The sequence below is a fragment of the Callorhinus ursinus genome, unplaced genomic scaffold (assembly GCF_003265705.2).
Source record: "Callorhinus ursinus isolate GAN/ISIS: 27379988/994484 unplaced genomic scaffold, GSC_fseal_2.0 scaffold18, whole genome shotgun sequence".
In the NCBI taxonomy this organism is placed as follows: domain Eukaryota; kingdom Metazoa; phylum Chordata; class Mammalia; order Carnivora; family Otariidae; genus Callorhinus; species Callorhinus ursinus.
Window position 1 is genome coordinate 9,187,820 of NW_027397080.1, and position 26,768 is coordinate 9,214,587.

At 37.3% G+C, this 26,768-nt stretch overlaps 1 protein-coding gene across 5 annotated transcripts in view; it reads right to left on the reverse strand.

The window, feature by feature from the left end:
* Positions 1-402: 402 nt before the first annotated feature.
* The window catches only part of AGO3 (argonaute RISC catalytic component 3), a 134,344-nt gene continuing 107,978 nt past the window's right edge, over positions 403-26,768 (reverse strand). For all 5 annotated transcript variants that reach the window (XM_073902917.1, XM_025856675.2, XM_025856676.2 and 2 more), the window contains 3 exons: positions 24,574-24,675; positions 14,202-14,401; positions 403-13,647 (listed from right to left, as the gene is read on the reverse strand). In XM_073902917.1, the coding sequence (XP_073759018.1) occupies positions 13,539-13,647; positions 14,202-14,401; positions 24,574-24,675 (411 nt within the window). In that variant the 3' untranslated portion in view covers positions 403-13,538. The remainder of the gene's footprint in view (positions 13,648-14,201; positions 14,402-24,573; positions 24,676-26,768) is intronic.

The following is a 26,768-nucleotide window of genomic DNA, read 5'->3' on the forward strand; positions in this document are numbered from 1 at the left end:
GACATAAATAGGCTTAGTGGAAATTATGAAGGGACAAGTTTTTTTTCTTTTTTCTTTAAAGCTCTGCGCCCAATGTAGGGCTCGAACTCATGACCCGGAGATCAAGAGTTGCACGCTCTATCCACTGAGTAAGCTGGACTTCTTCCAAGTGGTGAGCTACCCCCCTAGGGAAGGAGCACATCCTCAAAGGGATTCTCATTTAATGTCCCAACAGCCTTACTATTATCTTCTTTTAATGGAGGAAACTGAGGCTTAGAAGCATCAAGGAACTTGTCCAGAGTATCATGCAAACAGGGTTTGAAGCCCGGACTTCACGACTCTTAAGTCGCGATCCTTTCACTGCACACACTGACTCCTGTACCTAAGACGGAGAGCTGTAATGAAGACCATACAATACAAAGATTGGAGCAAAGCTTTTCTTTTTATTGCAATTATTAGTGAAATTTACACTTCAAACGGAAGCTAAGCAACACGAAAACCATTATTATTATTATTTTTTAAATCGAGGATTAAAAACAAATACAACACAGAACCCTTCCAATATGCAGAATGGCAGAAAAAGGACTGGTTCTGTCACAGGACATTCTAGTGACAGTTTGGCTCAGGAAGAATTATGACAATTTCTTTAACATAAAGTATAAGTGACTGAACTGCTTAAAAAGCATCTTCTCCAAGCTTCTCAATCTCAACCCTAAGTATTTTGTAGTAATTTCTTGGGGAAGGAAACTTAACTGAAAGTAGAAAATTTGCTACCAAACCTTAATTACCAAAAAAAAGCACTTTTGTTTAAAAACTTTATTTGCCTTCTGCTCATCATAATTACATGTAGTCTTCAAGGAATTAAAATGACAACCAAATCCAAAGCCTGGCCCCCAAGTACACAGTGATAGAATTCGGCATTTAGTGTTTCTAATTATACACTGATTACATATATATAATAGTTTGCTCCCACCTCCACTTTCCTCTTAAAATGTGGCAGTCAAGTTTCATATCATTCAAGATCTTATCTGGTCATACAGCATATTACAAACTCAGACTCCACTGTTTTAACTGATGTTACTGTGTAACCAAACATTAATAACAAAGAAAGGTTTATAAACATTTTGAAATTCTGCAGTCTTTATATTACTACAGTAAATTGTTCTTACTTATGAAAAGCCAACAAAAAATATAAGGCCAGACCAGGTGTAAGACCGGATGGGAAAGATGAGGAAGGAGGTCTGAGAGTCCATCATTTTACCTTGCTGAACCTTGGTTTCAGCAGAAATATTTGGCAAGAATAGTTAGTGTGGAAAAGGAGAATGGAGAAAGAGGTTACTCCGATTTTATGTAATAATTCAGTTTTAAAACATACTGATATCAACCCCCAAAAATAGTTCACATCTGCAATACAAATAGGCACACACGGTCAAGATGGTTAAAAAGTAAAATTTAAAAGGCTATTTGTCCATCTGCAGGACATCTGCAGGTGGTCCCACCCTCCCATGTCCTATATTTACATTTTACTTTTCAGAAAAGCCCCTTTAAAAAGAGTGCTATTTCCTCCTCCATTACTTAGGGTTTAAAAAAAGCAGCAATTATCTAAAGTGGGAGCAGTTAGCAATGCTTTAAGGGTGTGCATTTGTGTGTAATATAAATGTTCTCTAGAGTGAGTTGCCAGATTACACTGGAATGGTTATATTACAATTTTAGTCCCCAAAACACGAAAGAAACACATTTTTTTCTATATAAATTTATGTAATACAGTGTTATAAACAAAGAATATTTATACACACACACACACACACACACACACACACACACACACACACACACACACCCACTGCTTCCCACAGTCTATGAATGCATCCATATACTAGTCCACAAGAATGATCTTTACTCACAAGATACAGTAATACTTTTATGGGTCCATAACTGAAGAGAGACATTAAAGTGACACATTATGGCAAAAATTGCTTCATTAAAAATATTCCTGATGTATCGATGTTCTTAGCTATCTCACTCAGCAAGGTGGACTTTTTGTTCATTTTCTAAGCCTGAATCTACCCAACTTTTCACTTTCCGTACCTGTAATTCTCATTACCTTATAAAACGAAGACAGATACCGCCCATGTTAGCGATGAGCTGGGAAAAGCCCAACGGCTGCAACAAGGAGAGGTCAACATCTATTGATTAAAAGTAAGCGTTAAATGCATCCATACCCTGTGTACCTAAAATGCATCCTTTTTTTCTAAACAAATGAAAAACAAAAAACCAGGCTTGTCTGTTGCAAAAAAGGAATTGCTTACACAACCTGTCGTGATGTACCCTTTGTCACTTCCTAGAAACAGGAACCCCTTCCCTCCAGAAACATGGGTAAGCCTGTCAAAATGTGAAGGTTCTACCAACGATCTGTAAAGGTAACTGGGTCAGACACCAATCATAGGCTGCCTGATATCACCTGCAAATGCTCAGAACTGAATTAAAATGAAGGAGGAAAACCTTTACCGTATTTTAACTTTTACAGATACACGGTGATTGGAAAGCAAGGTTCAACTCTGCAGAGTGATGAATGAGATAATCACACTTTCCTTCTTAAAAACGAAGTCCCTACTCCAAAAAGAGGTACCAAAAATCTGACAACAAAGCGATGACTACCTGGTTGTACACCACCAGCCTCTGATGCCAACATGTAGCAAAAATGCCTGAAGGCAAAGGCGAAGTTAATTTCTGATTATCTGATGTTTTTACCGTATTAATCTAATTCAAAATACAATCGCAGCTGCCATAGCACCACTACAAGAAGTTTGGTTTTTGAAGTGACACTTTTGCCCAGGATTATTATAAAGAAGAATTCAGCCTGGGTATCTGGCAGGGGAGAAACAAACAGGATACGTTTGGAAGTGCACATCATACCAGGATAAGGCCTAAGTTTCTCTTATACCTGTTTGACAAAATGATCCATGGTCATTGAGAAGATACTTTCATAGAAGCAAACCGGAAACGAACCCTTCGTACAACACTCTTCTATGATATTGAACTTCTGAATACCTCTTCCTTTGGCGAACTCAAGCACTGTCACAAACGATATCCACTTCTTACAACTTTGTGAGGTAGGTGAGGGCAGGCATTATCACTACCATTTCACGTGGAACTAGACCTGGAGGGATTGAGGAAATTGCCTAAGGACACAGTAAATTAGTGGCAGAGCCCTGACTGAACTCCTAAGTCTCTGGCTCATGTTTAGAGCCCTTTCTACTCTCAAAGGAAACACATTTTTCAACATTTTCCAGTTGTGGTCTTTGAAAAAGTTCCTGCATTCCAAAACACCTTATACTTTCTCCTTTACAGCTCAGGCTTGACTAGGAATTGGGTTGAGTTAAAAAGTTTTTTATATAGAATTGTGCACACACCAAGAGGCATATGAGAGATATATCTATGTAATTGAAATCTGAACAAATCGATAAATTAGGAGAAAAGAATAGTCAAGTGTTCTTCCAATACAATTTTTATATATTTAAGAAGACGTGTCAGAATAAAACCACAAGCATTTTAAAGTTTTAATCAGTCTGTCTGACTCATTAAAACCAGAAGCTACATTAATTTGCCTTAAGGATATGGGGATCTGTTACAGAAGGTTGAAATATTACTTTCAAGAATAATTTATCACTTTAATATATTTCTGATATATATCCTGTTCACTTTATCACTCTCTACTTAGCAAAAAAAATTATGGCTAGAGATAATATCTGTGGCGTTAACACTTTCAATCTTAATTCTCACTGAACAGAGTTTCCTTCCATCTGTAAACTAAAGGTACGTTCTAATGAGTTTCATTATATCTCCCTTTTGCTTTATCCCTCCCCTTTGAGAGAGAGAGAGAGAGAGAGAATATGGGTCGGGGTGGGGAAGAGAAGAGCTGCACAATTCATAAATGGCATAAAACATCCATTACATCACAAAACAGAATGATGACACTCAAGCAAATTAAAGAATGGTATGTTCAAAGGAAAAACCGTGGAACCCAAACATGAAAACAGTGCTCAGAGAGTCTCTTAATCAAGCTATAACTTGTGGTGTGTGATCCTCCTTCCCCAAGTATTTTAAAGACGCTATTATTTACTCATAGTGGAATTCCGTATAAATGACCTTTAAGGAGAAAGGGGTTGCACCCTGGGCTAAGAAATGAGAAAGCTCCTGGAAAACATTTTAAGACTCTTCTTTTAGGGACATACTATTAGAAAATTTCTCATAGTGCTTATTATTCCTGATATTTGAGTTAGAAAAAGAGCACATACACATTTGCAGGGTTGTCATCAATAATATGAGATCACTCCCTTTCTTTGAAACAAGGAGATATTTGCAAGTTAATTACCATTGGAGATCCAAGTCTGTTGCTACCAAAACCAAAGCTTCCTCTTGTTAAGCAACCGGGGCCCAGATTGTATCCATTAACCTGGCTGAACTATGTCAGGCAAGATTTTCCCTTCATTACAACGTTATCTGTGTTTTCCCCAAATCTTTCACCAAAAACATTTCTTTATAGGAAAGGCTACCTTGTCTGGAAAGGTCCTGCTTGGCGTTTTCTATGTAAAGGGAAAAGCCATGTCGGTAGCAATGCCATGGCTCTATTTAAGGATAATACTTCATTTAATTTCTTTGTTATAATTCAGAAGCAACTTCCAAGACTTCTCTAACTTATTGAGAAGAGATGCAGCTTTAGGTCTGGGACAACAGAAGAAAATAAATTTAGGTTACAGAGAACTCTTCTCAGGTCTCTTCTGTAGGTTCATAGAGCAAGTCCCTCTTTTACAACGTGGCTGTAAGAACTAGGCAAATATGACCCACCTGTAAGGTATCTAAGGATCCCAGCAAAGAAACCTTTCCCACATCCCCTTACTATACACACCTCACAGTCCCACCAGTCCATTTCTTTACAAAGCCCTCCTGTTTCCATAGGTTCTTAGAATAAAGATAGTCACATCTGCAAAACTTAGTAGAATTTTTCCTCGTTTGGTTCTAAAAATATTAATATAGGGTCAAATTAAGGAATTTTGTTTGTCCTTCCAATTAAAGCATGGAATAAATAAGGATGGAAAGTTTCAGGCATTAAATACCAGAGTAATCTTCTCTAGTCTCTGGCCACAGCCTGTTAAACTTCAAACATAAAAATTATAGATGTGAACACAGTTAATTTTTGGAAATAATAAAACCAAAACCAGCCAAGTTCTAATACCAACACACCCATCTGTTTTCCATTCGTATAGGACTGTTCATGACAGTTCTTTTTTGGGATGAACTATTACTTACTGCACAAGTATTTCTTTCTTAGGAGGTGGACTATAAACAGGAACATGTCACCAAGTACTTCACCGTGGTAATTCAGTACTGATGCCAGGTACCTTGATTTATGGAGCCAACAGTTAAAAGAGAAAAATAAGCTCTGTGTGTCAGGTTCCTATGAATTTTCAGAAGGAAAAAAAAGAAATAAAGGACTATTTCTACACCAGGTTGCCTTAAAAATGTTGGTCTACAAGAATTACATGCCTGTCAACCTAGGACAATGTTGAAACATAATGAATAAAACTATTAATGTTATAAGCACAATAAATATCCTCAAGAGGTGCCATATACTTACAACAAAAATATATCTTGACTGCTTAAAACATATTTAGTAGCAACAAATTCCTATAACCAGAGTACCAGTCTTCAATTAATGCTTAATGTGGGGATGAAGGAAGTAGCTGAGAATAGTACATAATTAAAAAAAAACCCCTGTAACTGGTAAAAATGCAGAAAGAAATATGACTAATGTCTATAGGAAATCATATGCTGATTCACTTTAAATTATAAAATTTTACATAATGTAACATTTTCCTAATTATAACTACTTGAAACTTCCTCATTTACCCCCTCAGTGGAAAGAACAGGGTACAGCAAAATGTCATACACTGAGCCCCAATAATTTAGAATTTAAAACTCAGAGGATGGGATAAAATTTATCTTTTAAATTCTTACAGAAAAGTGGTTTCCCAGCAAATTCACAATGTAAAAATACTATGGAAATATTTTACTTGCTTAAGAGAATTCACTCTTTTCATGTGCCTTTGTAAAAAGTGTGCACTGCAATACAAATAATCTTATCTATTCACTAGGAAACTGGAGTGACCATAATCGTTTGAAATTAATATTCTATAATCAATACTTTTCACTGACTTCTGATTAATTTGCATTCACAAATTATTACTTAATTAGATTTTTAATTAACTGAAATACTGTATTATTCAGTCTATCTACTTTTCTTCCTAGCCACTTACACTCTCTTTCTTCACTGATGCTCAGGGTTGAATCAACTTTGAAAGTATGCTAGGAAAATGATCGGGGCAGCAAATCTTTCATTTAATATAACTATGGGCGTGGGGAGGAAATCTCATTTCAAATTCAATTATCAATGACTTCTGGATCATTTGTTATTTGTTTCCCAGGCCTATAAAAATATCATAATCCTAATGCTGGATGATGTGACCATTTAAATAGTTTCAATGTAGTTCAAATTAAAAAAAAAAAAGAAATGTAACAATCATTTATTTGACAAGTTGCCCCAAAACTGCAGATCAGGTAAAATAAATCCAATCTGTTAGTGTTAGTTTGCTACTTAAGGGAAAGAAATCTAACTTATATAAAAGCCCCATTTCCCCTCCACATTTAGAAATCTGTCTAAAGACTGACTTTAATGCCCACTATATAAACAACATTAAATATTCTAAGTTAAAAAATAGTGTTAACGGTTTATTGGTAAAAATCCAAACTCTAGACTTTATGGAATTAGTAGTTTGGTTGGTATATTAACATTCCATCTTAATCTTTGCTAATATTACAAAGAAAGAGGAAAAGCTAGAAATATCTATAAAAATAAAATACCTTAAAACCAACATCTAAGCAAAATATAAAAGTTGCACACAAATTGCCAATAAATATAAACATCACAATAGAAAATTAATATTAAAAAAATAAACTCATAATTGCTATTAAGACATTATAAAAAATGAAAAAGTTTAATGTGCACGTATATTTGCAGACACAGTACACTCCAAACAATCGATATAATTTTACTATCATTTATTACATAATGCAGCATACAAGGTTACTGAGGTGTGGTGTTTTTTGTTTTTAGTCTATTCTTTTCTGGAGAAATGCTCACCAAATTCACAAGAATTGGTTAGGTGATCATTTACTGCTGTTTACGAGTACTAGTAAACAGTCCAGGGGAAAACTGCTTTCTGGTAGATTGCTACATTTCTAGTAAGTATGAATGGTTCTGCTATTACCCTTCATATTGCTTATTTCCTCCAAAGCCCAATTTTGCATGTTGCATTTCTAATTAACTGACCATACCTTTTTTAGATGCACTGTCATCATTTTTCATAGTTTCCCCCATGGTAGAAAAAAAGAATCACTTAATCTTTCCCTAAAGATAGAGATAAAATCACTTTACTTGTTCTCTTAAACTAATTTCCATGATGACTTGGCTCTCCTTTTATATATAAGCAGTCTTCTTTAATAAATATTAATTAGAAAAGGATGCCAATAGATATTTACAGAAGGGTCAATCTATGCTTAAAAAAGAAAAAGAAAAAAGAAAGGTAGTCTATGACATACAATTTCCTGGCAAGTTACCTTCCCCTTTGGGCACTTGCTACCATACCTATACTCTTGTTAAAAAGTTTAGCAGATTTGCTGTTTTATGTGCCTTACAGATTACCTTCAACACAGCTGAGAACTGAAAGGGTTAATCGTTTAAAATTTACTTTTTGAACTTACAAAATACATTTGGTGAGCATTTACCTAGATGCTTTACTGAATAAAACCTTTACTTGGTTCCCTTGACCAGATTCAGGACAACGAATAACATTATTATGAAACTGTCACACTCTTGGAGTTCTAAAATAATTTATCTTTTAAATTTTTAGTCTCGTGCTATTTGAAAAATAAAAATCTACAGCACCATCTTCTGAAAAGGCACTTTCTAAGAACCGCCTTGCTTTAAAAAATGATTTAAAAATTTAATTTAGCTCTACCCTGAAGAATATCTTTGCTTTACTGAGACCCTAACATAGATATATTAGGTTTTGGTTGTTTCAGACGTTGATTTCAAAAAGGAAGGGAGACCAATGGCTGGACAGATCAATTAACAGGATCTTAATTTTGTCACACTCTCTGTTAGCTGATACTTCAACAGGGTTTCTTATTGGTAAATCTCAACCTTCCATATTAAATTTATTATCTATTTTTAATTCAAATTAAAATCTTTAAGTTTCCATACTTTAAGAACATTAGATTCTTGAGGTTTAATGAACACTGTAAAAATCTAGAGTACTATCTTTGCTGGGTAAAGAAAAATAAAATTCAGCTAGCAGTAGATAGTATTAGCACAAGCCTTGACCATTTTACATTAGTTAAAAAAAATTATTTTGACCGACATGGAAAATTATAAACTAAAACGTACCATTTTTAAAGTAGGAAAAATTCAAAAAATATTTTTTCCCTTTGAGATATCTATAAAAAGAGAGAGGGAGTGAGAGGGGGACAGAGAGATTCAATTTTTTCCTCCTGAGGGTCAGCTTAGGTTTCATAATCATGGTATCATTTCTAACACTGTCACTGATCAAGAATGTTCTTAGTACAAGCAGAAATTTTTTTTAAAAAGATTTTTTGGAGAAAACTTTCACATTTCTGTACTGATTTTATACATCTATTCTTGGCTTATTTGACTCCTACAGAATCATGAAAGTGCTTTATATGATCAAATGGGAGGGATAAAGGAAAATAAAGACAGACTCTAGAGTCAGGGTTACACTGCCACTCAGGGAGGCCTCACTTGATAAATATAAAGTCTCCCAACTATTATTATTGAAGCTTTAAGACATCCATGAATTCTCAAGAAGAATGAAAAGGGTTAAAACTTTCTATGGATAAAAAAAGCAAAATAAAGATGCCAAGCCAATGATGTCTTTTTGCAGCTTGACTGATAACTCACAAAAGATAATTTAAGTAGCAAGTTACTAATAGGAGCAACCTGTCTTTAAAAAATACTCAGTAGGAGAACATCTAAGAGATGATTTAACCAAATATTTAACTCAGGTTTAATGATACCAAATAAAAATTATACAGAGTTATCAGTTAAGCTTTTTGGCAAAATATTTCTATCAAGTTTGAAATAGCAAGACTACAGAATATTCTAGCTGAATCCAAGTGGCTAGCTTGATGGAATTCATAAAAATCACCACCCTTGGCAAATTCATGTTAGCCTCTGAAAACACCAAATTCCGTTAACAACGGTCTTTAATTCCTGGCCTATAATCCATCTAATTACTTCAGATCTATTACTGGCACTCTGAGTGTTGACCTTTTCCTTAAACACTGAGATCCTCTGCCAGCCATTTCTACTGAATGGCAACTCAGATTTTATTTAAGTCTGTCATGACTAAGCCTATCATGCTGTCCGTCATACTAAAATCCGTTACAAAACATACAAGTAAACATTAGGCAGTGGTGGGTCATCAGAGAACCTAGTTTGGAAAACTAGTATGAGTCTTTAGAAGGCTAGGAGTCCCTATGCTAGAAGGTAGAGATGAATTTTTATCAAGTGCCTTCCACAACACCCGGTACATTCCTACTAGAATCCCTTCTAGACTCTTCTAAGAAGAGAAATAAATTAATAGATTACAAACAGGTATATTTCCAGAGAAGAACTTTTTTTTTCTGAGTAACTTGTTAAAAGGTAAATTATTAAAAAATAAAGGGCATTTGTACTTCTGTGAAAATATGCCAAAAACCAGTACTGAGGAGATTGAGGTACCCTTTTGCGAAACCACTAAAGTAAAAATCCACACGTCTAAAATAGTATCCTAATATTAAACTGAAACTAAAATGGCAGCACCCTTTGTTACCTTGTTATTTCATGTTCTTAATCTTATTTAGGAAAAAAAAAGGGGGGGTGTCTAACACTAGCCTCCAATCCTGCTCATCTCCTTATCCTTTAGTGCAGTAACTATCAGACTCTTCATAATTAAATAAATATAGCAGCTACAGTATTATGAATGTATGGTCCTCAATGCCAATAACTTGATACTGTAATAACATATATCAGCACTTTACCCAGACACATTTGCCATACAGAATATACATTAAACTCCCAACTCTTCTTCACATGAAAATCAATTATACCAGTGGCTGGGACTGATATTTTAAAGTCACTCTTATGCATCATAGAAAACAGCAGACCAAAATTTAGCATTCATTATATAGTTTAGTGAGCAAAGGCAGGAACAGAAAGGTCATTGTTGAGTTTCATGACCTTTAAATTCAAAACAATCTTTAAAAATTTTTTTTTTAATAAAAAAAGATCAGGAATTCTACACCAGAAGTGAATAATTAAAACAAATTTCAAAAAGTATTTGCCACCTGGTCTTTTAAATTCTAAGCACAAGGCTTCTTTTAATTAAGTTTGATATACCAATTTGTTAGTAAGCAAAATATACTATACATATCCTTTCAAGTTAACCAACCTTAAACTAGCAATGTGAAACTGTAAGAAAGAAACCCTAAAAAAGAACTCACTTTTAAAGGTAAAGCTTTATATTTAAAAAATTGTTTTTCCTCAGTAAAAGTCCTAAATAGATTTAAATTATGGGCTTCATTCTAGCACATGGAAACTAAATAACTGAAAATTAGGTGAAGCAGTAGAGAAAAGGTATCTACAGTTCTTTCCTGGGCCCTACAGTTTCCCACATTAAGTCTGTGTAACTTCTACTGGTAAAGGAAGGTGTTTTACTCATACTGAGAAAGCATACAGCAATCAAGGTTTTAGCATCTAGGGTATACTATTTTCTTCTATTCATGTTCCTGACTATATTCAGTGAAATTTCAATGTTAAAAAAAAAAAATACATGCTTTATAGGAAATTTTTGGAGGAGAGGGGGAGGGTTGGGAGAAAAAATATATATACTATACAAATATTACTTCATGTAAAGAGCTTTGAAACAGTGTTGTAAATTGCATTTCAGACACTTCAATAATAAACATACAAAATACAGTACTTTCTTAGTTTTCTGGCAGAGGAACGAAAGATTTCATACCTGTTGGAGGACATGGGCTCAGATTTTAGGCTCAAAATACAGTAAATTGGCAATAAGAGTGGATTACAGGTAAGAGAGAAACTAAAGAGCTAATCCATTTGTTATCATGTGCAGATGGAATTCTGAAAGGATTAACAATGCCCACTGGAAACAATCCGTAGTATCTACACTCTGAACCAGTGCAAAAAAGAAAAAAAAGAAAATTAAAATGCAATTTTCATGAGTCACAAAGTGCAACGCTCCCCTGAATCCAATGTTACTGATGAACTCAATTTTGACAGCTCTATAATACTTATAATACTTTTTAATATCGTAAAGTGAAATCAATAAAACAGAAGTTTTGTAAAACTTTTTCCACATTTCAGTGATTTAACTTAAAATGATCAAAGTCCTAATTCCTTTGCCACCATAACCCTAATTTTAAAAGGAAAGTTACACTGCTGATAAACTGGCAAAAAATGTTTTAAAAATATCATTTTATATTTTCCTGATTCATTTGAGTAAATGAAAATGGGCACCTAACCCAGTATGATTGTTCAATAAACATGATCTATTTTCAAAGAAGTAAATGTCTTCTAAATCTTAAGCTATTCACGGGCTTTTCTTTTCTTTCTTTTCTTTTTTTTTTTTTAAGTAGGCTCCACGTCCAATGTGGGGCTTGAACTCACAACCCCGAGATCAAGTCGCGAGCTCTAGCCACTGAGCCAGCCAGGCGCCCCTACTCACTGTCATTTCTTAAATCAAAGCTCAACTCTATCTTTAATATTCAAGGTCAGACTCACTTAGGAAATTTAACTTCATTTTCATTATGATTTTTAAAAGACAGGCTTTAAACTTGAAAAATTATAAAACTTTCCTTCTGAAATTAAGGCTGTATTACTTTGCCCTTTTAAAATTATGGAGGTGCCTGTTTCTCCCACTGTCCGTGGTAAAGATATCAAACAGACACAGCTTTCCTTTAAAACTAGTTATTGCACTAAAAGACAGCAAAAAAAAAAGTTGTCAGTTCTTAAAATAAACATGATTACATTTCTATAAAAGATGTTGCCAATACAGTTCTCTATTAAAGCACTATTCTAATAAATAGAAAAGAAAAGAAGCTATACTTCAAAACACACACATATATGTTTATATATACACATATATATAAAAATATATATATATGAAAATCACATTAAGGTATGAGAGGCAGCAAGTAAACTAGCAAAAAAAAAAAAATAATAAAAAAACCCTCAACAACCCCTTCTCTCTCTCCACCCAATTTCAGAGGCCTCAACCCTAAAGAATTCCAATTGTTTAGAATATTTGCCCTTTATAAAAGCTACAAGGGATTTTCATGTATAACGCATAGAAACAGAAGGCTAAATTTAGAATACATATCACTTATAGAGAGGAATTTCTGAGTTACAACTTTTGACAAGGTTTTATATTCATAGCAGCTTTAACAAACTAAAGAAAAATAATAGTTTAAGGCTGCTACTGCTTATGTACACATTGTACAAATGGCAAATGTAAATTCAGAGCAGGAGGGGGCAGACACACACTCTCACAGAAACATTATATATATATATATATAATTACATATATATATATTAATTTTGTTTCTTAAGAAAGCAGTATCAAGAGTTGAGGACTTGGAATTGTGTATGAGACAAGAGACCGGAGTAGGGTGTGCAAAATAAAAATAAAAATCTAGTTTGCCATGCTTCATATCCAAATGAACCAGATACATGAACATCTGAATGTCACTGGTAGCATTAGGAAAAAAAAATGTAGGAGATGAAGGAAAGGGAGGTAGAGAGAAAAATCAAAGTGGTGTTGGTAAGATAATAAAAGGGAAAGAAAGTTCCCCAAAGGAATGACCTATAAAATACACACACAAACACATATATATCTATTATCAATGTAGATCCAGATATATATGCATATGAAGTATACATGTATATATTTAAAATATACACAGATACCTTTTACAAGAATACACGAATGCACATTAATTTTTTTGCACACATAATTGTGAACAATCACTTTGATTATTCATATAGGTGTGTGTTTTTTTTAAACTGTCATTTACTTTTTCTTTACTTTTTTTTGCAAAGATAGTTGTGCTGCCAAGCAACTTGAGGTAAAGGCATTAAAAGGGTTAGACTACAAGAAAGTGAAAACAAAACAATGGCGATACTTCCTAAGGAGACCGCACAAAAAAGCAGTTGGCTGGTTTCATATTGCATAATGGTGCTGTGTTCCTTGATGAAGTAAACAATCTTCCTTGTATCAACATAAAAATCAGACCCTGGTCCCCACACAGTGTTGGTTGCTGTATGGCTGGAGGCATCCCCACTCAACTGACTCCACTGGAAACATATGCTGTATGTCGATGCATCTTTCAGTTCTTCCTCTCAGAGAATATTCTTGGACTTTTTAAGCAAAGTACATTGTGCGTAAGGTATCTTGGTGAATCTGTACAGCCTTGGCAAGAGCTTGTGGATCTCGTCCGTTGCTCTGTCCTGAAACGTGACTTCCTTCAGCACTGTAAGAGAAGCGGCAATGAACACAAAAACAAACCCTATTCTGATGTAGTAATTTTGAAAAATATTACTGGTAGAAAATTTCAAAAATATTAAAAAAAATAGAAGCTGGTATAACGAACTGCTACATTTCTATCACCCAGCTTCAATAATCATTAACTCGAGGCCAATTTTGTTTTACTTCTCTCGCCTCCCCAGGATTGTTTAGAAGTAAATCCCAGGCATACTATCATTTTGTCTATCAGCAACAATCTCTCCCTTGAATTAATTTGGCAAAGCAACTAAATCACTATACCATTCTAGTACTAATAAGCCTAAAGTGTACATTTTAATGGGAACCCTTATTTTGGGCAGTCAGTTCACCTATGGCTGCTTTTCACATGGATCACTGACTCCTCTAACAGTCTGTGGAACTTTAATTCTAAATGGCAGTACTTTATGGTGAACAGGAAGGAAACATACATGTAAACACTTAAAGATTTCTCAAGAAAGTCCTAACATGCTGACCATACTTGCATTTGAGTGAAAATCTCTATTTGTTGTGTTTTTATATTACCTGTCATGTTCTTTGTCCACGAGATGATATCTGGCTCTGAATGCCACTAGGTGAGCATAATACGCTGGTGCAGGTATAGAAACAGATCGTGTACAGCGCACATAAGTGTGGCAGAGCTGGTAAGTTAGCAGCTGAAGTTCATCTGCAGTAAAGCAGTTATCATCCCATAAAACATGATAGTGTGAAGGACGGCTGGTACCCTGCAGAGAAGGCAATGGCATATTCTGTTGATTTCTTTTTAAGATTTTATTTATTTATTTGACAGAGAGAGACATAGCGAGAGAGGGAACACAAGCAGGGGGAGTGGGAGAGGGAGAAGCAGGCTTCCCGCGGAGCAGGGAGCCCGATGCGGGGCTCGATCCCAGGACCCTGGGACCATGACCCGAGCCGAAGGCAGAAGCCTAACCGGCTGAGCGACCCAGGCGCCCCGATTTCTAAACTTTTAAATAAATACTCAGCACAAAGTTATATAAAAAAATAGCTTTTGTACATTAGTAAAATAAAACATATTCTAATTTAATAATTCATTAAAAATATTTAATTGATTCTGGGTATATATCCAAAAGAAATAAAAGCAGGTACTCAAAACAAATATCTGCATACCCTTGTTCAAAGCAGTATTATTCACAATAGTCCACAGGTGGAAACAACCCAAGTATACGACAGGTGAATGGATAAATAAAATGTAGTACACACACACACACACACACACACACACACACACACACACACACGAAGAAAATTCTGACACATGGATGAACCTTGACATTATGCTACATGAAATAAACCAGTCATAAAAGGACAACTGTTGTATGATTCACTTATATGAGGTAATGAGTAGTCAATTTCAGAGAGACAGAAAGTACAATGGTGGTTGCCAGTGGCCAGGGGAAGGGAGAATGGGGAGTTAGTATTTGATGGGTACAGTGTCAGGGAAGATGAAAAAGTTCTGGAGACAGACTGTGGTATGGCTGCACACAACGTGGATGTACTTAATGCGATAGGACTGTACACTTAGAAATGGTTAAAATGGTAAGTTGTATGTTATGTAATTTTACTGTGATAAAGACCCCAGAACATTTAGTTGAGTTCCTCTGTATTAGTTACTATGCTAGTTAGGTACTGCAGATTCAAAGAAAAACAAAGTCGACAAAGTCAAAGGTTTCCTTTCTTTTGGAAAACATAATTTAGTAGAGGAGATACAGCATCTATAATTATAAAGACAACTAATAAAAGCTATAGTACTACTGGCACTTAGTCCTGTATGAGAATACCAAAGGAAGTAACTGTTCTTCACCAAGGGGAGAGGGAGAGAGATCTGGCCTTGTTTGGGTGGTTAGGGTGAGGGCACACCAGAGAGAATAAACAGCCTTACCAAAAGCACAGGGGGCATAACATTTCATGGTATACTTGGGGAATACCTAACGGACCAGTATGAGCAGAGTACGGTGCATGAGGGAAAAAAGCGAAGTTTTAAAGTAAAGTCTGGGATCAGACTGAACGACATGCTTAGGAATTTGGACTTTCACCTATAAGCAGCAGGGAAAGTACTGCACAGTTTATGTTTTTTAACAGGAGAGACTTTAGGTATGATGACATTGGAGTTTTATAAATATAATAGTAATAACATGGAGGCTGGATTAGAAACAGGAAGAGACTGAAAGCAAGGGGAGCACCCAGGAGCCTGCTGCATTAGTTCGAGCATGAGATGATGAAGGTCTGAAGTAAGGAAACGGCAATGGCAAAGGAGAAAAGCAGAAAGATGAGCTAATACTTTTTTTTAATGTTTTATTTATTTATTCATGAAAGTGAGAGAGAGAGAGGGGGAGGGCAGAGGCAGAGGGAGAAGCAGGCTCCCCACCTAGCAGGGAGCCCGATGCGGGACTTGATCCCAGGACCCTGGGATCATGACCTGAGCCGAAGGCAGACGCCTAACCATCTGAGCCACCCAGGCGCCCAAGATGAGCTAATACTTTAACAAATATTTGAGCACCATTTGTCAGACACTGTGCAAGATTGTGGGGATAAAATTCAAATTATTACCAAATCTTATCTTCCTCAAATTATACACTCCTAATGCATTTATATTGTACATTCACACATTTCAATATTTACTGAACACTCACTGTATGCCGTGTCCCATATCGGGTGCCAGGCACACAGTAATGAATGAGAAGGAGATATGGATGTGAGCTCTGAATGATAAAGGAGGGCTTGTGAGATGGGGAAAGAGCATTCCAGGTACAGGGAAAGAGCATTCCAGGTACAGGGAAGAGACAGGGCAAAAACCCTACCTAATGTGATTCATTCGGTTCTCTATCACTGTTCTTGTCCCAGTCACAATCATCTTTTGCCTGGACTATGTTAATAGACTCCTAGTTGAGGTCCCCAACACCACTTTTACTCCCCAGTAGAATCTGTACTTCAGTAAGAGTGAATTAACACACACACACACACACACACCTAATAACATTCATGTCCAGCTTAAAGCCTTTTAATGACTTCCCAATGCACTCTGACTAAAATCCAGGTTCTTATCTCTGCCCCAAAGGCCCATACATCCAGCCCAGGCTGGTCTCTCTAACCTACCTTAATGCTGTGGTCACAGCCTTATTTGATCCCCTCAATGGATAACGTTTTTTTTCCACCAAAGAACCTGTATGTGCCTCTGGCAGGAATTTTCTTCCCCCTTCTTGGCTTGGTTAATAACTCCAATTTACTCCTCTTGATCTTATCTTAAATATCATTTCTCAAAGAAGCTTTTTGTGATCTCCCAATCTAAATCAGGTCCCCACTAAAATCTCTCTTCCTGTCTTTACTTTTCCTTTATTGTTTTTATCCCAATTTATACATATATATTTGAGATTACTTACTTAGTATTATGTCTCCCCCAATAAATTCTAGGAGGAAGGGATTGTATTTACTTGTTCACTCTGTATACATAGTATCAACACCTATCTTCTAGGAGGTAGCCACAATAAATATCTGTTGATTGAATGGGTGAGTAGTCTCTGCCTTTTGGGACTTTATAGACTAGGGGAAGAGGGAGAGAAACAAAAGCATGGTTACAATGTTGTCTAATGAATGCAACAAAGAGGTATGCATAGGGTGCTCAGGCAGTACAGAGGACAGGCCTTTGTCTCGGGGAAGGATTTAAGAAAGGCGCCGGGAGGAGGTGATGCCCAAGATCGGTCTTAAAGGATGAACAGTAAGTTAGGGAAGGAATAATTAAGGTAAGGGAGCAACATCGGCAGGAGAGAGTGAGATCTAAAAACAGTTTAGAGCGGCTGCAGTCGGCACTGTGTTTATGTGTGTTTGTGTATGTGAAAGGGAGGAGATAATAGAGGAAGAGAAAAAGAGAGAGAAGGAGGAGCAGGAGGGAAGAGTGGGAGAAAAAAGCAAGACAGACTGATGGTGTAGCAGAAGTAAAGGGGGTAGGATGCGGACATCAGGAACTGCGTCTATAGGTTGTCCTGAGAAAATGAGACTTCACCTTAATGGCTATGTAGCACGAAGGAGGTGAATGACAGGGTCTTACCTATGTTTTAATCAATCCGAGGGAGAACAGATTAGATGAGGGCATTTAGGATCATCTTACAATTGTACAGGAGAGTAATAATGAAAGCTGGCACTAAAGTGCAGATGAGAAGGGTCTGAGACTGAGAAGGTAAATTCTACAGGGCTGAGGGGTTTCTCAGATGGGGGTGGCAGGTGAGAGGGTGCAGTCAAAAGGCAACCTCAAGGTCTGGAAATCAGGAGAAAAGTTGTGTCTGTAAGAAGAGATTTCAAAGTCATACCGATTATTGAAACTTAAAAATTTAAACCAAACCAAGAACAAATGGAAAGGCAAGATGGAAGGAGAAAAATGTGTGTGGAAGTCAAATGACAGATGGTGTCCATGAGGGAGTGACAACAGGCTCAGGTGTTCAGAGCTCAAGGAGCAACAGTGGCAGGCTGCTGTAAATTGAAGAGGAAATTACCAAGGGTAGTCTTCTCTGTTCTTAACGTAAACATTTTACAGAAAGTATAAATATACAGAGAAAAGCCCATGGACCCTAAGTGTACAGAATGAGGACTGTTCACAAGTAAAAATATCTACGAAACCAGCACCAAAATCAAGAAATTAAACATTAACTGCAACCGTGAAGCCTCTTTCCTGGTCACCACACCCTACCTACGCTGCTCTTGGTAACCGGACTTTTCACAATATAGATAACATTAAAGATTATGTCTGCTTTTGAACTTTATGATAAATAGCATCATAGGTATGTGCCCTTTGGGTCCGACCTCCTTGGTTTGACACTGTGTTTATGAAATACATCCACATTGTTGCATCATTCTCTTTGTTGTAGAATATTCTGTTACATAAATATACACTATTTATCCAATCTATTGATGATGGGCATTTGAACCATTTGTAGTTTTTGGCTATGACCAGTGCTACCATAAAATTAATGTACTCTCTTTTGGTGAACACAGATACGCATTTCTGTTGGCTATCCTGGAGTAGACAAGATCCTGGGTCACAGAGCATGCATATATTTAACTTTAGTAGATAATGACAGTTTTCAAAAATGGTCATGTTAATTTACACTCCCACTGGCAAAATGTGAAGTTTCAATTGTTCTATATCCTTATATTATTTGTCTCTTTAAATTTCAGGTGAGTGTCTTTAGGCTATTGTTTTAAGAACAGTTTAGTTAAAAATGAAAGAAAGATATGGGAGAAAAACTTGAAGGCAAATGGCAGGATCAAGGAACTGTATTTTAGGACGGGTCCATTTTAAGCTAAGGGAATGGAATCAGGAGCTTCCAACAGACTGAAGATACAAGAAAGAGGATGACTGGCGAACTAAGACCAACTCAAGGCAGGCCAGAGCAGATGTGAGCAACAGTACATATTGAACCTTTTTTCAGGAAAGTAGGCATGACTGAAAGTGTAATTTCTTACTGAGGAAGGGGTCATGTGCTGAGTGTTGAGGCAAAGGACCAAGGTTAGGGACCCATGGAAAATGGCCAAGGTTAGGGACTCCTCAAAAGAGGAGTCAAAGGATTGTTAAACAATAGTGAAGGATATCTTTGAAATTTGGTGATTTGTGTTAGGAAGTTATAATTTAGGACACTGCCTGCTCTGATTCCTGAACGGGGAGCATTTCTCTCTTCAGGAGAACTCTCTTTGGAGGCTCAGAGGGGTCACATGTTCCACCCAGTTGACACGTTTCTAACAGTATGTCAAGTGAGTTTTTTTTCCCCCTGCTGCCCTGGAATTTCAACTAAGGCCCAAAGCAGAGATTAAAGACGCTAGGCATCCCACAGTCTAAAGAGCTACTAATCTTTGGAGCCAGCCACCTCCCCTCAAGGGCTCACTGAGAGGAGCTAGTTCAGGACAGGCTTTATCATTACTACCCTGGCTCTGGCCTCTTCTCACCTAACCCCCATCCTCCCAGTAGGAGAAGAGAGTGATTATGGGTTTTTTGAAAACATGGAATGAAAGGTATGCTCTCTCCCATGAAGACACATAAGGGGGACTCGAAGAGACTCTATTATAAAATAAGAGCCTGGGGTGCCTGGGTGGCTCAGTTGGTTGAGTGCTTGAGTGTCCAAATGTTGGTTCTGGCTCAGGACGTGATCTCAGGGTCCTGAGACCGAGCCCCACTATGGGGTCAGTGCTTGGTATGGAGTCTGCTTGAGATTCTCTCCCTCACCTTCTCCCTCCCCCTTTGCTCCTCCATCCACTCATGTGTGCTCTCTCTCAAATAAATAGATTTTATTTATATGTATTTAAATAAAATATTTATTTGAGAGAGAGAGAGAGAGTGTGCATGCACGCAGGCATGAGCTGGGGAAGGGGCAGAGGGAGAAGGACAAGCAGACTCTCTACTGAACGGGGAGCCCCACTCAGGGCTCCATCCCAGGACCCTGAGATCATGACCTGAGCTGAAGTCAGATGCTTAACCAACTGAGGCACCACATAATAAAATCAGATAAGAGCCTGCTGGAAAGGGAGGCTATTATCTCATGCCCCAGTTGAACACTTTCTGACCTCAGAGTCCACAGGCCCCCTCTGCCAACTCTACAGGGCTGGAACAGTGAGAATTCCTGGAAAGAGTTTTGGGAGCCTAAAGGAATGAAAGTGAGCAGAAGAGCAGGAGCTGTGGAGCCCATGCAGTGGGATATGTAACCTAACGGAAGAGTCTGTACCATTGATGGGGCCCAAGAAAGACACTGCTGCCCTTTGAGGGTCCTCAACCCTGAGGCTATAGCATCAGAAGAATCAGAACAGACTACAGAAAGGCTCCTGTCAGCTCCTAACCACCAGCAGGCTGGCAGTCAGGAATACCAGATGAGTGAGAGTCCTAGAAGGAGGAGGGGAAAGAGGTATCTCAGAGTCAGGCCATGGTCCTTTCCTCTTCTCAAAGTTACCAGGACTAAAGCTCTGGCCTGTCCTGGGCAGATGAAGGGTGGAAGGGAGTAGCAAGCTTTGACTTCATTTATAAATTTAAGTTTTAAAAATGAATGGGAGGGGCACCTGGGTGGCTCAGTTGGTTAAAAGTCTGTCTTCGGCTCAGGTCATGATCCCAGGGTCCTGGGATCGAGCCCCACGCTGGGCTCCTCGCTCAGTGGGGAGTCTGCTTCTCCCTCTGCCCACCCCCCTCATGCTCTCTCTTTCATTCTCTGTCTGAAATAAATAAATAAGGGGCACCTGGGTGGCTCAGATGGTTAAGCGTCTGCCTTCGGCTCAGGTCATGATCCCAGGGTCCTGGGATTGAGCCCCATATCGGGCTCCTGGCTCAGCGAGGAGCCTGCTTCTCCCTCTTCCTCTGCCTCTCTCCTGCTCATGCTCTCTTTATCTCTGTGTCTCAAATAAATAAATAAATCTTAAAAAAAATGAGTGGGAATTTTACCTCAAAATAAAATGGGGAAGGGAGAAAATAACACCAATAAGACCAATAAAAGTGTCAAGAAGTTATGTAATTTGGCTAAAATGTTGTTGAAGGATCTGTTAATCACTGATAAAGTTAAAAATAGTGATATGAAAAAATAATCTCTTATACTGGTTAGAAATGATCAGATTTTTAATTTTAGCTGGTAAAAAACAAGACTCCTGTTTTTGATCTCTGGGAGTTTGAAAATTCTAATAAAGCTGGGAAGATGTGTAAAAACCATCTTTAGTCCTTGTGAAATATTCCTGGTTATTTGCTGACTAAAGCAAAGTTTCAATTTGGTGTCCTAAAGGAAAACCGTCCCTAAAATTTCTGGTTAAATAAACTACGAAATATCCTGTCTTTAAGACTCATGATGACCACTTGCGTATCAGTGGTATCCAAAAATTGTAGAGTGAAAAAATCTTTTTAACCAGGATTTCCAGAATTCATCTGAACAGAGTATCTTTTTTTCTACTCTACAATATTTATTGAGAAGTCATAGCAGTAGCGTTCTGTGGGATACATGGATGGAAACACTAGGTTAAAAATATGTGCTCCTTGGGGCGCCTGGGTAGCTCAGATGGTTAAGCGTCTGCCTTCGGCTCAGGTCATGATCTCTAGGTCCTGGAATCGAGTCCCACGTCGGGCTCCCAGCTCAGCGGGGAGTCTGCTTCTCCCTCTCCCTCTGCCTCTCTCCCTGCTCATGCTCTCTCTTTGTATGTCTCAAATGAATAAATAAAAAAATCTTTAAAAAAAATATGTGCTCCAATTTTACAACTCTGGAAGGTACTTTTAACTTTTGTTTTGCTAATTGACTGTTAACCTTACCCACAGTGAAAATGTACAACACTGATAATGAAGAGGAGCAGATATAAGAACGTAGATAAATGAGTGGGATAATTTTAAAGCTGTAAGAGTGAAATGGGGGTTAGTGTATTTACAACATACAAAGCTTTAAGATACAGCTGTTCAGTATAGAACATCTTCCTGCAATTTGTTTTATTTTTTTAAAAGATTTTATTTATTTACTTGAGATAGAGAGAGCACAAGCCGGGGGGGACAGGCAGACTCCCCGCTGAGCAGGGGGCCCAATGCAGGACTCGACACGGGGCTTGATCCCAGGACCCTGAGATCATGACCTGAGCCGAAGGCAGACGCTTAACAAGAGCCACCCAGGCGCCCCTGCAATTTGTTTTAATCAAGGGCAAGTAACCTAAAATAGTTTTGGGCTACATTCTCTCAAACATCCAAGGAATGTGGATTCAGTGTGCTGTTGGAAAGTTTAAGCAGCACTGAATTAAAGCTTATGTTCCACTAAGTAACAGAGCTAACAAATTAACAAAATGATTTTATGAAAAGAATAAGACTCAAAATTATTTAACTGATTTTCCCAACACCATTTGTTGAAGAGACTGTCTTTTTTCCATTGGACATTCTTTCCTGCTTTGTCGAAGATTAGTTGACGATAGAGTTGAGGGTCCATTTCTGGGCTCTCGATTCTGTTCCATTGATCTATGTGTCTGTTTTTGTGCCAATACCATACTGTCTTGATGATGACAGCTTTGTAATAGAGCTTGAAGCCTGGAATTGTGATGCCGCCAGCTTTGCTTTTCTTTTTCAACATTCCTCCGGCTATTCAGGGTCTTTTCTGGTTCCATACAAGTTTTAGGATTATTTGTTCCATTTCTTTGAAAAAAGTGGATGGTATTTTGATGGGGATTGCATTAAATGTGTAGATTGCTCTAGGTAGCATTGACATCTTCACAGTATTTGTTTTTCCAATCCATGAGCATGGAAGGTTTTTCCATTTTTTTTGTGTCTTCCTCAATTTCTTTCATGAGTATTTTATAGTTTTCTGAGTACAGATCCTTTGCCTCTTTGGTAGATTTATTCCTAGGTATCTTATGGTTTTGGATGCAATTGTAAATGGGATCGACTCCTTAATTTCTCTTTCTTCTGTCTTCTTGTTGGTGTATAGGATTTCTGTGCCACTGATTTCTGTGCATTGATTTTATATCTTGCCACTTTACTGAATTCCTGTATGAGTTCTAGCAGTTTTGGGGTGGAGTCTTTTGGGTTTTCCATATAAAGTATCATATCATCTGCAAAGAGTGAGCGTTTGACTTCTTCTTTGCCGATTTGGATGCCTTTTATTTTTTTGTTGTCTGATTGCTGAGGCTAGGACTTCTAATACTACGTTGAATATCAGTGGTGATAGTGGACATCCCTGCCGTGTTCCTGACCTTAGGGGGAAAGCTCTCAGTTTTTCCCCATTGAGAATGATATTCGCTGTGGATTTTTCATAGATGGCTTTTATGATATTGAGGTATGTACCCTCTATCCCTACACTCTGAAGAGTTTTGATCAAGAAAAGATGCTGTATTTTGTCAAATGCTTGTTCTGCATCTGTTGAGAGGATCATATGATTCTTGTTCTTTCTTTTATTAATGTATTATATCATGTTGATTGATTTGCAGATGTTGAACCAACCTTGCAGCCCAGGGATAAATCCCACTTGGTCGTGGTGAGCAAAATAAGTCAATCAGAGAAAGACATGTATCATATGACCTCACTGATAGGAGGAATTCTTAATCTCAGGAAACAAACTGAGGGTTGCTGGAGTGGTGGGGGGTGGGAGGGATGGGGTGGCTGGGTGACAGACGTGGGGGAGGGTATGTGCTATGGTGAGCACTGTGAATTGTGCAAGACTGTTGAATCACAGATCTGTACCTCTGAAACAAATAATACAATATATGTTAAAAAAAAAAAGAAGAAGAAGATAGCAGGAGGGGAAGAATGAAGGGGGGGAATCGGAGGGGGAGACGAACCATGAGAGACGATGGACTCTGAAAAACAAACTGAGGGTTCTAGAGGGGAGGGGGGTGGGGGGATGGGTTAGCCTGGTGATGGGTATTAAAGAGGGCACATTCTGCGTAGAGCACTGGGTGTTATGCACAAACAATGAATCATGGAACATTACATCAAAAACTAATGATGTAATGTATGGTGATTAACATAACAATAAAAATTAAAAAAAATTATTTAACTGAAACTTAAAGCTGTAAATCTACAATTAAACTCTTTTACATGCTCAATATCTGTCAGTAAATGCCAAAACTTTGTGAAGTATTATTATCAAAAAGAAGCAAATGTCAAAGGAAGAATCAGGTATATTAAATTTTTTGAAGTTTTAGGTTAAACTGTGGACTCAGTTTAGGGAGATTCATTCTATTAGGCTACTTATATTCTGGTATTTTCATAGAAATAATCCCCTAACTCAGGTAAAGAAGGGGAAGAAATTTATTTACTGAGAGTTTCACCTCAGTGAAATGTGGAAACAATTTGGAGTGCAGAAACAGTGTTTTTTTCTTTTTCTGAGATTTAAAAAAATATACATAGGAATGGAAGTTCCTGAATTAGAACATTTCACCCACAGGGCAGGCTTACCTGTATTCCAGCATGGCTACAGAGGTAAAAATCAAACTCATACGGGTGTGTAATATCTGTATCAACTGTTGTTCCAGCTGGGATATTGCCACTTCTTCCAACCTAGATTTGTTTGGTCAAAGTTTAAACAAACAGGACAAAGGTGAAGAATGTATCTGAAAGCACTTAAAAAAAAAAAAAAAATATATATATATATATATATATATATATATATGCTGATCCCGTGTTTCACTACTTTCAGCTTCAAATATTACTTGAGCAGGCATTAATAGCAGAGCTTATTCTAGTCCTGGTTCCTATTCTTACATATTGCTGAAAGTGAGAGCTGATAAACAACAAAGAGTTACTAGTGTCTACTGGTGCTTAGCTAGTAGGTGATCCCAATATGGGTGGAACACTTAAAAAATTTTTTAAAAAATTACTTAACTATTCCAATTTATGGTACCTGGGAACAGCAGGTACTCTTGAATGTGTAATTTATGAAAACTAGCATTTTCCTTGGCGAACACTGTATTTTCAGAGAGAAAGAATGCTGACAATAACATCAACTGTAGTCACCATTTGTTAACCATATATGGGCCAGGCACATAACATACATATTTCCAATCAATAAATTCCTGTTAATTAGGTATTATTACCACATGTTCAGGAAGCTTGGGCTCAGGAGTATGAAATACTTTGCTGAACAGCACACAATAAAAGGCAGAACTGGGAGTCAAGTACAGAACTGACTGCAAAGGCCCTATTCCTCTTATTTCATACTAGTAGTTCAACATCCTGTAAGGAAATCTGCACCCTGCATAGCTATGATGTGAATATGAATGAAATGGTTCAAAATTTCTGATAATGAAAGGCTTCTAATAAAACACTTTAAAATGCATATGTATACTCACCTCTGCCTCTTTATCCTTAAACACATTTAAAATCAGTAATTCTAAGTCTAGATTTATAAGGCTAACAAATTAAAAACCATTTTACTACTCAGATATTCTTTCTGCATGTGAGGGACTACTATCAGGTAGTGGCTTGAGTTATAGCTGTGTATATCAGTTAGCTTTCACCCAGTATAAAACAAAAACTGTTCATAATCAACTAAATTATGCTTACTCTTTTTTTTTTTTAAGATTTTATTTATTTATTCGACAGATAGAGAGACAGCACAAGCAGGCAGAGTGGCAGGCAGAGGGAGAGGGAGAAGCAGGCTCTCCGCCAAGCAGGGAGCTGGACGTGGGGCTCGATCATAGGACTCTGGGATCATGACCTGAGCCGAAGGCAGCCGCTTAACCGACTGAGCCACCCAGGCGCCCCTAAATTATGCTTATTCTTAATACATAAATCAAATTAACACATATAAAAAGTTTTACTCTACTTAGAGAAGTAGCAGAATAGGTTCATATCACAGCTCCACCAGTTTCTAGTTGTGCTATTTAGGGCATGGTACCTTACCTCTCTGTGCTTCTGATTCCTTATTTATAATTATCTCTCATCTATTAGTAGTAGTAGTATTTAGAACAAAGGTGAAAGAGAAGTAGACGAATGAAGGACTAGCATGACTAAACATCAGATGCTAGTAATCATTAAATCTAACTTAGGTTTTCCTAATCCTACTGTTGAAGAAACATTTGGTTTTCTAGGTACAAAAATGTACCCAGTAATTTGGGGTCAAACACCTTTAACAACCGGGAGGCCATAATAAGGAACTCTCACTACCGCTATTAGAGAGGTGCTATAGGACAGTGATAATGAGTACTCTGGAGCCAGGCTGCTTGACCCGAGTCCTAGCTCTACCAATTACTAGCTTTATAACCTTGTTCTTTAACCTCATATGCCCCAGTTTCTTCCTGTGGAAAATGACGATACTAATAGCAAACATCTTACGGTGTTGTGAAGATTAAATGAGTTAAATTTTGACACATACCTAGAACAATGTCTGCTATTATGATTTCTTTTCCTCTATTATTTTTCTTTTCCTCTATTATGAACACCATCACCACCACTCTACAACTACTAGCCAACCTTTATTGAGTGCTTAGTATGTGCCAAGCACCATTTTGGATACATTACATAATTTAATTTACTTAATTCTCTTAACAACCCAATAAAGGAAAATAGTAGTATCACCCAAACCTTGTTGGGAAGGAAACAGACACAGAGATGTTAAGTTACTTGCCCAAAGTTACACGGAAAGTGTAACC